A 10,644-nucleotide genomic window follows, 5' to 3' on the forward strand; every position below is an offset into this window, starting at 1 on the left:
ACGCATGGGAAGGATTAGACTAGGAAATGAATGTGGTGTTGGTTGTTGTTGTTGTTGTGGTTGTTTTAAAGACAGGGTTGTCTTGTGTAGGCCTGGCTGTCCTAGAACTCATTCTGTAGACTAGGCTGACCTCAAACTTAACAGATCCACCTGCCTGTGACTGACGAGTGTTGGGGTTAAAGTTGTGCCCCATCACCAACACCACCACAACCACCATTACCACCTCCCCAGACCTTACCCCACCCCTAAATGAGGTGACTCAAAGTGGTAAGGGTTTGAATGATTCAGTATCTTAAGGATTAAGCATCAGGAGATGGGCTTAGTGGGTGCTGAGCTGGAGGACAGAAGGAGAGAGATAGATGGTGAGGCAGAAGGAACTTGGAGACTGATGTTGAGCTGGCATTTCAGTTGTCCCCAGCCTGGAGGCTCTGTGGTGTCTTGCAGTGTTACAGACAGAGCACAGCAAGGCTGGGAAGGCTTTAGGGCAGCAGGCAGGGAAGGTGCATTAGGATTCCCTGCTTAGCAGGTGAAGGAGGGAGAGGCCAGCATAGAGGGCACAGAGGTTGTGGCGAGTGTCTGGATTCCACGTGTACTGGGGGCCTGATCTCTGGACTTCTAGGCCGCTTAGTCCCACCAGTGCTTCTGTTAGGATCAGTTCCTCTTCTCCAAGGGAGGAGAGCAGATCAGGTTGCAGGGGGAAAACACCCTCTTTATCTTGCAGGAAGTTCTGCTCCAAGATGTTTTCAACCTGCAGGGGACCAAGGTGACTGGAAATGGGGAACTGGAAAGCTTTCTCCCTCCTACCAGAGCAGACTGAGTACCCTAAGCATCTAGGGAGAGGAGAAGACTTTTCTCTAGGGATAAGGCTGGGGCCTGTGAGCACAGTAGGTCTGCATGTTCCCACAGGTTCTAGCGCCCATCCCTGCCCCGCCCTAAACTCCCCCTGGCATCTGTCACTTTTTCTCACCAGCTTCAGTTGCACCGGTAGGATCTTTTTCTCCAAGGATTTCACTAGAAGCTTCTGTTGTTCTTCACTTAGCTCTGGAGGGAAAAGCAGAGAAAGAAAAACAAAAAACCAAAACCAAACCAAAACAAAAAGATGTGTTGCTGGTACAGAGGGAACTACAGACTCCAAATAGTGTTAACACACTCTGATCAATTAACCCATGCATCCAGGCATCCATCCATCCATCCATCTATCCATCCATCCTCACATCCATCCATCCATCCATCCATCCATCCATCCATCCATCCATCCACACATCCATCCATCCATCCATCCATCCATCCATCCATCCATCCACACATCCATCCATCCATCCACACATCCATCCATCCATCCATCCATCCATCCATCCATCCATCCATCCACACATCCACACATCCATCCATCCATCCATCCACACATCCACACATCCATCCATCCATCCATCCATCCATCCATCCATCCATCCATCCACACATCCATCCATCCATCCATCCATCCATCCATCCATCCATCCACACATCCACACATCCATCCATCCATCCATCCACACATCCACACATCCATCCATCCATCCATCCATCCATCCATCCATCCATCCATCCACACATCCATCCATCCATCCATCCATCCATCCATCCATCCATCCATCCATCCACACATCCATCCATCCATCCATCCATCCATCCACACATCCATCCATCCATCCCACGGTCCATCTGTCCACAGATGAACACCTGCTCTATAACATACACCTTTGCTGGTCACTAACTTGAAAAAAAAAGTTGTGATTTTTGACTGGGTAAAGTGACACACACCTTTAGTCTCAGTATTCTGGAAGGCAGAGGTATATGGACCTTGTGAGTTTGAGACCAGATTGTTCTACATAGTGAGTTCCAGGCCAGCCAGGGCTACATAGTGAGACCGCATCTAAAAAACAAAAAACAAAACAAAAACAAAACAAAACAAAACCAACAGCCAACCAAATTTCCAATCTTTTGATGCAGTTTTGGGAGAAGTCATGTGCTTTCTGTTTGTTTTTGAGACAGAATCTCATTCTGTAGCCCAGGGTTAAGTTAGGCATTCTGTACCCAGTGTGGCCTCAGATCTACAGTGATCCTCCTGCCTCAGTTTCCTGAGTGCTGGGACTATAGGCATGAGCTACCTACCACACTGTGATAGCCATAGCTGAGGGGTTTCCTTTGGGATTTGCATTTGACAGAAAATTCATCCACTGACCCACCCACAATTTTTCTTTTTGAGACAGGGTCTCAGTGTGTAGCTCTTGTTGTCCTGGAACTCACTATGTAAACCAGGCTGGCCTTGAAGTCACAGAGATCCTCCTGCCTCTGTCCCTGCAGTTCTGGGAATAAAGGTATGCACCAGTATGCCTAGTTTTCTGCACACTTGTATGTGTGTATATGTTGTGTGTACACTTGAACTTATGCATGTATGTGTTCAAGCACACTCAGGTGCATGCCATGGTGTGTACATGGAGAGATAGGACAACTTGCAGGCATCTGTCCTTCCAGTGTGTGTCGGAATTGAATTCCCACTGTCAGGCTTGTCAGCAAGCACCTTACTCACTGAGCCATCTTATGGCCCTTAAAAAAAGTAGCAAACATCTCAGCTTATCTCCAAAGGACTCAGACATTTTGTCTTTGAGTGGGAAAATGTGTCATGCAGAGGTCAGGAGGAAATACAGGCCAAAGATCAGAAGAGCAGTGACTGTGAAATTAAAGCTAACAGGCTGGCAGCAATGCGGAAGTGATGAACTTAGCCCCATGCAGAAAGTTTGATAAATGTAGCAAAAAATCAAAATAAAAATGGACTAATAGGGGCTGGAGAGATGGCTCAGCGGGTAAGAGCACTTATTGGTCTTCCAAAGGTCCTGAGTTCAAATCCCAGCAATCACATGATGACTCACAACCACACATGATGAGATCTGACGCCCTCTTCTGGTGCATCTGAAGGCAGCTACAGTGCACTTATTTATAATAATAAATAAATCTGTGGGCCAGAGCCATCAGGGACTGAGCGAGCAGGGTGGACCTGAGGGAGCTGGGCTGACTGGATTGAGCAGAGGTCCAAAATTTAATTCCCAATAACAAGATGAAGGCTCACATCTATCTGTACAGCTACAGTGTATACTCATATGCATAAAATAAATTAATAAATAAATCTTTTTTTAAAAATGGCCCAACTGAAACCGTAGGAAGGAAACCAATTTGGTGCTGATTTTCTTTTCTCTCTCAAGTACCTGGAATGAACTCAGGGTCTTGTGTATGTATACACACACACATACCACACACACACATACACACATACATACACACACATACACCCACACATACACATACACACACACATACATACACACACACTACACACCACACACACACATACACACATGCACACACATACATACACACACACTACACACCACACACACACACACACACATACATTCACATACACACATACATAAACACACATACACACCACACACACACACATACACATACATTACACATACATTCACATACACACATACATAAACACACATACACACATATACACACACACACAGAGACACATATACACACACACAGACACATACACAGACACACATACATACACATACACATAGATACACACATATACACAAACAAATATATACATATACATACATATATAAATACACACACATATACATACATACACATATATATATACATACACAGATTTCTATATACACATATACATACATATGTATAAATACATACACATATATATGTATATGTATGTGTGTATGTATTCATATATATATATATATATATGAATACATACATATGAATACATACACACACTGTAAGCCACATGGCATCCATCCATTCATTCATTTGAGAATCATTCACATGATTTACTCTTATAACAGAAAGAAACCCATCTGATTCACTTCTCACTCACCTGTCAGAGCCCCGAGGAAGTAGAGGATGGCGACCATAGTGTCATTTGACAGCAGGGCATCTTTGGGGTGTGCTTCTAAGGTCACTTCCTGTCCCTTGCGTAGAGCCCCTTCAAGCTGTGAGGAAAACTGGGTGACTAATACTTGCGGTGAAGGTCTAACCTAGCACTTGGCACACAGTAATCTGTGAGGCTGACTCTCTCCCACTCCCTGTTTCTTTTGTGTGTGGTCAGGTCCTAGAAAGTGCTGGCCTGGTAGGTAGTAGGCTCCTTGGTCCCTGGGTTTTGAGCTCTGGAAAGTACAAGCTGTTATCCAGCAGGGGGCGACATAGGCTTATGGTACTCTCTGGCCATCAGAGGGCACTCCCCACTTCCGGGAACCCTGTACTGATGCTCTTATTTCAGGGACAAAGGGGGCAGTGGTAGCCCAGCATTGGGAGGTGCACTTGGGCAGCCTTGGGAAGGATATCTGCTATTTATTTCGCAGCCTTTGGTCATTGTGCCATTGCCAGTTCCCCTCCCCATCTGCAATGGCAGCCACCACCCACACTTCCTTTCCTCCATACTCCCTGTGCTCTGGGCTCTCACCTTCTGCTCAAGGTCCTGGAGCTCTTTCTTCTTTCCTAGGAGATGGCTGAGGGAAGTGAGTAGGGAGCTTTGCCCCACTGGACTCAACTTCTCCACTTCTTGAGTCTCTCGCTGCACCTCTTTCTTTAATGTCTTGAAGTCTTTGTGCATCTCCCCTAGGGGCACAGTTAATGTGTCTGGCACCCCTTCAGCTGGTGCCCTCTCACCCTGAACATATTTTCGGTAGGCTTCGTGACCCCTTCCTCAAGACCTGGTGCCCTGCTTCCAGCTTTTATCTGACTTTTCCTCTTTCCCAAGGGGTGTGGTTAAGAAGTTATGTTAAAGCCTTGTTAGGAAAGATGGAGCAAAGAGGTGGACTAGACCCCCTGTCTTCAACTAACATGACAGTTAATTGCACTACCGTTACCACTACCACCCTGCATCTCGGGATTCATCCTTTATCCGTGCACACTTGACTTGTAGTTTCAACTACTCCACCCAGACATTTAGGGGAAGGCTGTTTCCCCTTCTTTTGTTTGTGGACAAACGATGGTTTTGATAACTTAGTGAAGTGGACACTGGGACTGTTTCAGAGAGCAGTGGGTCTGTATCCAGCAACTGTGGCTGTGAGCTGCAGCCCGTCCTGTTATCAGCCTGAATCGTAAAAGTACATCTATTCTGTGTTGGTGGAATGGCTTCCTGGATGTGGCTCTAATACCAGGACCCAGGGCTTCTCTTCTCTGTCTCTCTGTCTCTCTGTGTCTGTCTCTGTCTCTCTGTGTATCTCTCTTTCTCTCTCTGACTTTCCCTTTCTTTCCCTTCCACTCTAATGCTTCTCTCCCTACTTGTGCAGCAAAGTCTTGAAAAAATTCACAAAGCTCCTTTCCAGCAACAGATGCTTGGATCACTGAGAAAATAATAGGCAAATAGACAGATAAGAACACAATCCTAGCTGGGCGTGGTGGCACATGCCTTTAATCCCAGCACTTGGGAGGCAGAGGCAGGTGGATTTCTGAGTTTGAAACTAGCCTGGTCTACAGAGTGAGTTCCAGGACAGCCAGGGCTACACAGAGAAACCCTGTCTGGAAAAACCAAATACAACAATCAATCAATCAAAAAACAAAAAATACCCTCCAGAATGGCAGCCATCCCTAGGAAGCACGAGAGAGCATGCTTCAGAATCCTCTTGCTCCAGTCCCGGGAGGCAGGAATGGACCAGAAGAACTAACACAGGAGATGGAAAGATGGCTCAGTGGTTAAAAGCACTGACTGCTCTTCTAAAAGGTCTTGAGTTCCTTCCTTGTGAATTCCCAGCAATCACATGGTGGTTTACAATCACCTGTAATGGGATCTGATGCCCTCTTCTTGTGTGTCTGAATATAGCTACAGTGTATTTATATAAATGAATTTTTTTTTTTTAAAGTACTGACACAATGTGAAAGGGTTCTCAGGCTGAACTGGTATCACCCAGCTGCTGGGTGACTCAGCACCAGCTGTGCTAGTTGCTGGGAGCAGATACATGCAGAACAGGTTGCAGCTAGTGAGGCCGCTGCCAGCAAAGGTCTGGGGCAGCAGATCTCCTGGGCATTTTGTCCACAGATCTCTCCATTCTATTGTTTTCATTGGAACTTCTTATTCTTATCCTAACTTCTTAGTGGAAGTTCTGCTGTAGTTGAGAGACAGCTGTTTGCTGAGATCTGTCCCACTATCTTCCTGGTCAGTCCCGAGATACAGGAGGGAGGAAAACTACAGTTTGGAACTTAAGTCAAAAGGGACACTTACGAACGAGCTTCTCTTCTCCTGGCTTTTCTGAAAACAAAAAGAACACCTGTCACGACAAACTCTTTCTGCCTTTTGCTAAAGCCATTGCCAAGACAGCTTCATGGTAGTATTATGAAAACATGGAGATTCTGTGAGCACACCCACCCATACAGCTTTGGAACGCACCCCGTCTCCAATCTCTCTGTTTCTGGTTGTGCATTGGGCCCTATCTCTTTGTTCCTTCTGCACAGTGTTTATATTCCATGCCTATATCTGTCTGAGGACCCAGGAAACCCAGATGCTCTTGTTGGTAGATTATAGGGTGGGAGACTTTACCAGATAACATCTCTACAGGTTTGGAGAGGCTCCGGGGTGTGATCAGGGGGTTAAAGGTTTTCATGCTGTCATTGCAAATGTGCGGAATTTCTGTAAGGGACAAGAGACAAGGCATCAGGGGGTCATTACCAGCTTGCCCACACCTTCTTTTTTCAGCCTCAAGCCCAAAGCTCCTCAAATGTCCCATCTAATTCTTTACCCGACATTCACTGTTAGAAATGTAAACTCTCCCCTACAATAGCACCCCACCCACACACGCACACCATCACCAATCCAGTGCTGGTGTCAGGATCTGTCTCCTCCTTGGGCTTCTTGAGGTCAGAAGCTGTGCACATTTGGCATTTGGGTCACTCCCCACAGCTTCTCGAGTGCCATAGACACCTGAAACCCAGGTCTCCTCCTTCATCTAGAGCAACCTTGGTTCTGTCTCCAGCAATGGGCAATATAAGATGCTGCTCCCCCCACCCTTGCCTGATCCCCTCACACTGCAAGAGAGGCCCAGGATGCCACTGCACAGATGCAGCCATCCCTTATCTTGAGGTATGCACATGCTGGTCTCTGCTCACCCCACTTATCTTCCCCATTGATCATCAGTTGTTTCACTCGATAGACCAGGACACAGCCCTTGGGGATGGTTACACCCTCCTTGTGGTTCACGGATCCCTAGGATTACACAACGAGAATCTGTGAGTTCTCTGAGATCCATTAGCAGGAGGAGCAGGATGCAGGTACAGGGCTAGGTCAGACAGTCTTTGAGGACACAAGCAGTAGGAAAGCCTTCAGTAGGATCTCCAGTTGTCTTTCTCTGTGCTCTGAACTTATGGTACTTAAAGTCTTCCCATGTATTTCTCTCTCTCTCTCTCTCTCTCTCACACACACACACACACACGCACACACACACATATATATGTATATATATATGTATATATATGTGTGTGTGTGTACATGTATGTTTGTGTGTTTAGTCATTTATTTTATGTATGTGAGTAAACTGTAGCTGTCTTCAGACACACCAGAAGAGGGCATCAGATCCCATTACAGATGATTGTGAGCCACCATATGATTTCTGTGAATTGAACTCAGGACCTGTAGAAGAGTGTCCAGTGATCTTAACCGCTGAGCCATCTCTCCAGCCTCCTTCCCATTCATTTCTAGTGATAACTCCCTACCAGAATCTGGACTGGACAGTGGAACAACTTGACAGACCTGCTCTAGCACCTGCCTGTGGATCATCCTGACCCATATCCCAGGTTCCTACTTCCTTTATACCAGCTGTTCCATTCTTATCTCATTCGGGAAGTCTTCCCCTGGCTCCCAGTCCCGTACCATTCCTCTAGAACACACTCACTAGATGTATGTATAGATTATAAGAGATGCACTTATTTCTACTGGGCTTTACCTGTGTGACTCATCTATAAGTAAGGACATTCTGAAAGCAGGAAACTGCCCTCTTCCTGGGATCTTACCAGGTAGTCCAGACTGACCTTGAACCCGTGACTCTCCTGCCTCTGCCTTCAGAGTGCTGGGATTACTAGTGTGCACCACCATACCAGACAGGAGAGCAGGGCAGGGGTGAGGACAAATCCTGTATCACTTAACTTGCTCTGTGTTGTCTGTGGCCTGTGGAGACCTGGCCTGCTGGGTATCACTGAGCAAAGGACAGTGTGTGTGGTCTGTCTCTCTCCATCTCTGTGTCTATCTCTATCTGTGTCTGTGTATAGCAAACCTGTAGTCCCAGTAGGGCAAAGCTGGGGAGAGAGAAGTTTGTATTTGCCTTGCCAGCTCGCTCCAGAGTGACTTCCTGTAGGGTTTCCACCACCTCCATCACCACATAGAGGTTCTCCCCGCGTTCCCGCATCTCCTTCAGGAATGGGTGGTCTGCTGACAGTTTCCTAAGGCAGAAGAAACAGGAAGACAACACCCTCAGCATTTCTTTACCAGGGCCACCACCTGTGCTTTGTATTATTTTGTTTTTGAGACAGGTTCCCGCTGTACCGCCTTGGCTAGCCTGTGAACTCAGGGCTGGCCTTGAACTCACACAGATCCACTTGCCTTTGTCTCTCAAGCACTGGGAGTAAGATGTGCACAACTATGCCCCTCAGTGCCTGGTTTTTAAATTTGCCAATCCTAGTCAGTACAGTTCCAGGGAAGGAATGGGGGCTCAGATTGGGGCACAGTGCAAACTCAATTTCTACTTCCTGGCAGGGTAACTGCTTTGTGTCTGAGTTGCCTCATCTATAAAACAGAGATGATGCTACTAACTCCCAGAGATAAACTGTGCAAACAGCTGGAGGCTCATAACCTTGCATCTCCACTTCCTCCACTTTGCATCCATATGAAAACACATCTCTGTCCTTATAGCATCTGCTTTTGTTCCTGAGTACTTCGTCAAATCACTGCCCTATTTCTCTCCTTCACCTACTGCAAATGTCTCAAAGGGCGAACCATAATCACTGTCTGTGTGTTCATCACCCCATCAGAATCTCACTCTGCTGAAATCACAGTGACCCTCCACTCACTAAACTGGGTGATCCCCCTGAATGTGGACCACACTGGATCTTCTGTCTTTCTGTGCCTTCCTGCCTTATCTTGGCTTCTAATTACATGAGCTACTCTCAGTTTTTTGAAAAATTGACAAATAGATTTCCAAAGTGGTTGTACAAGATTATACTGCCACCTTTCCCTAAATCCTTGTGAGTGTGTGCTATCTTGTGAGGTTTGGTCTTAGCCAACCTGAGAGGTACAGGATGGAACTACAGAGATGTTTTGACTGACTTTTCACTGATGACTAAAGACTCAAATATTTCCTTAAGTGCTTCTCTTCTCTTCTTGATTCCCTTGCTGAGAGTTCTCAGTTTAGCTCTGAACCCCATTTTTAGATTATATCGTTTTGGGTATTAACGCCTAACTTCTTGGTTTCTTTGTAAACTCAGTGCATTAGCCCTCTGTCAGATGTAGGTTGGTGAAGATACTTTCCAATCTGTACACTGCCTTTTTGTCCTATTGACAGCATTCTTTGCCTTACAGAAACTTTTACTTTCATGAAGTTCCATTTATCAGTTATTGATCCTGACAGCCCCTCAGCCCTGTCCTCTCTCACCTCTCCTTCCTCAAGTTCTCCAGAGCCAAGGGAGCCACGCTGAGTGTCTGAATCTCCAGTGTGCTGCTTCGTGACAGGCCCTCAGTCTCCTTTACCTTCACTGTCTTTGGCACTTCCACAAGTCCCTGTACTTGGACATCCAGCATATTCTTAAAGCTAAAGTTGCCACTGTCTGTCGGATCTGTGGGAAGGAAAAGACAGAAGCAGCTGAGCTGAGAGGTACCCCCACTCATCAGCACCCCCAGAGAGAACTTTGGGCTTGGTGACACCTAACCATATCAGTGAGGAGAGTTTGAGAATCTTCCTTGTGGTCAGAATGGCTGGCCCTAGCCTCACAGCATCCTTCAGACCCAGCTCTGGGTGAGAGGCTGACCTGAGGGGGAGCTGCCTGGCTCCAGCACATCCAGGAGAGTGTAGTTGGAGCAGACATAGCGGGCTCCCCAGAACCATGTCCTTTTCCTCTTCCTCAGCACCAGGGACAACGGACTGAAGCATCTCAAGTCAAAGAGGCTGTCTATGGGTGTCAGATCATCTCCAGGGTTCAGCTGTCTAGCCAGGGCCCGTGTGACATCCTCAAACATAGACATTGTCTCTGTGGAGAAAGAGTTGGAGAATGTCAAGGTGGTCCCAGGGGTTGTCATGACCTGGTAAGGACTTTGTGAAGAAGTTGTCACCATGGTTCACTCTAAGTGCTGGGGGTGGGGGTGGGGGGAGACAATTAGAGCCACCTGGGTGTTGGATCTGGAAGGAGCCCAAGGAGTCCTTCTTTTGTGATGGACAATCCCAAGCTCTAGAGTTCACATGGCTGACACAAGATGCCAGCCTTTCCCTTTTCCAAGGGCTCTTTTCTCATTCCATGTTCATTTCTTCACAGCCACAGAGCCCAGCTAGATTATGTTATCAGCAGGGGAAGTGAAGTGTCCTCCCA

At 46.7% G+C, this 10,644-nt stretch overlaps 1 protein-coding gene across 4 annotated transcripts; it reads right to left on the reverse strand.

Annotated features, from left to right (window-relative positions):
- Positions 1 to 505: 505 nt before the first annotated feature.
- Positions 506 to 10,303, reverse strand: LOC110306069 (gasdermin-A-like). Of its 4 annotated transcripts, XM_021178259.1 has the most exons (10): positions 10,090 to 10,303; positions 9,717 to 9,897; positions 8,343 to 8,508; positions 7,183 to 7,279; positions 6,664 to 6,706; positions 6,302 to 6,333; positions 4,541 to 4,716; positions 3,956 to 4,070; positions 968 to 1,041; positions 506 to 748 (listed from the first exon to the last, which is right to left on the reverse strand). In XM_021178259.1, exons 1-10 carry the CDS (start codon positions 10,301 to 10,303, stop codon positions 506 to 508), a joined length of 1,341 nt encoding a protein of 446 aa, XP_021033918.1. The 4 variants fall into 4 exon arrangements, with proteins under 4 accessions (XP_021033918.1, XP_085685358.1, XP_021033917.1 ...); XM_085829232.1 differs by lacking the exon at positions 6,302 to 6,333 and having other exon boundaries at positions 4,541 to 4,747; positions 6,633 to 6,706; XM_021178258.1 differs by lacking the exon at positions 6,302 to 6,333 and having other exon boundaries at positions 4,541 to 4,695; positions 6,617 to 6,706.
- Between the last annotated feature and the right edge of the window lie 341 nt (positions 10,304 to 10,644).

Source organism: Mus caroli, unplaced genomic scaffold (genome assembly GCF_978045245.1).
Source record: "Mus caroli unplaced genomic scaffold, Mus_caroli_1 scaffold_13, whole genome shotgun sequence".
Lineage (NCBI taxonomy): Eukaryota > Metazoa > Chordata > Mammalia > Rodentia > Muridae > Mus > Mus caroli.

Bases quoted from the DNA above. Each gene is read 5' to 3' on its own strand.
- LOC110306069 (XM_085829232.1), bottom strand. From the start codon at position 10,303: ATGTCTATGTTTGAGGATGTCACACGGGCCCTGGCTAGACAGCTGAAC. The intron at 8,509-9,716 runs GTGAGAGAGGAC...CTTCTGCCTTAG, and splicing joins GAGAACTTGAGGAAGGAGAG to GAAACTGTCAGCAGACCACC. The intron at 749-967 runs GTGAGAAAAAGT...GGTCCCCTGCAG, and splicing joins TACCGGTGCAACTGAAGCTG to GTTGAAAACATCTTGGAGCA.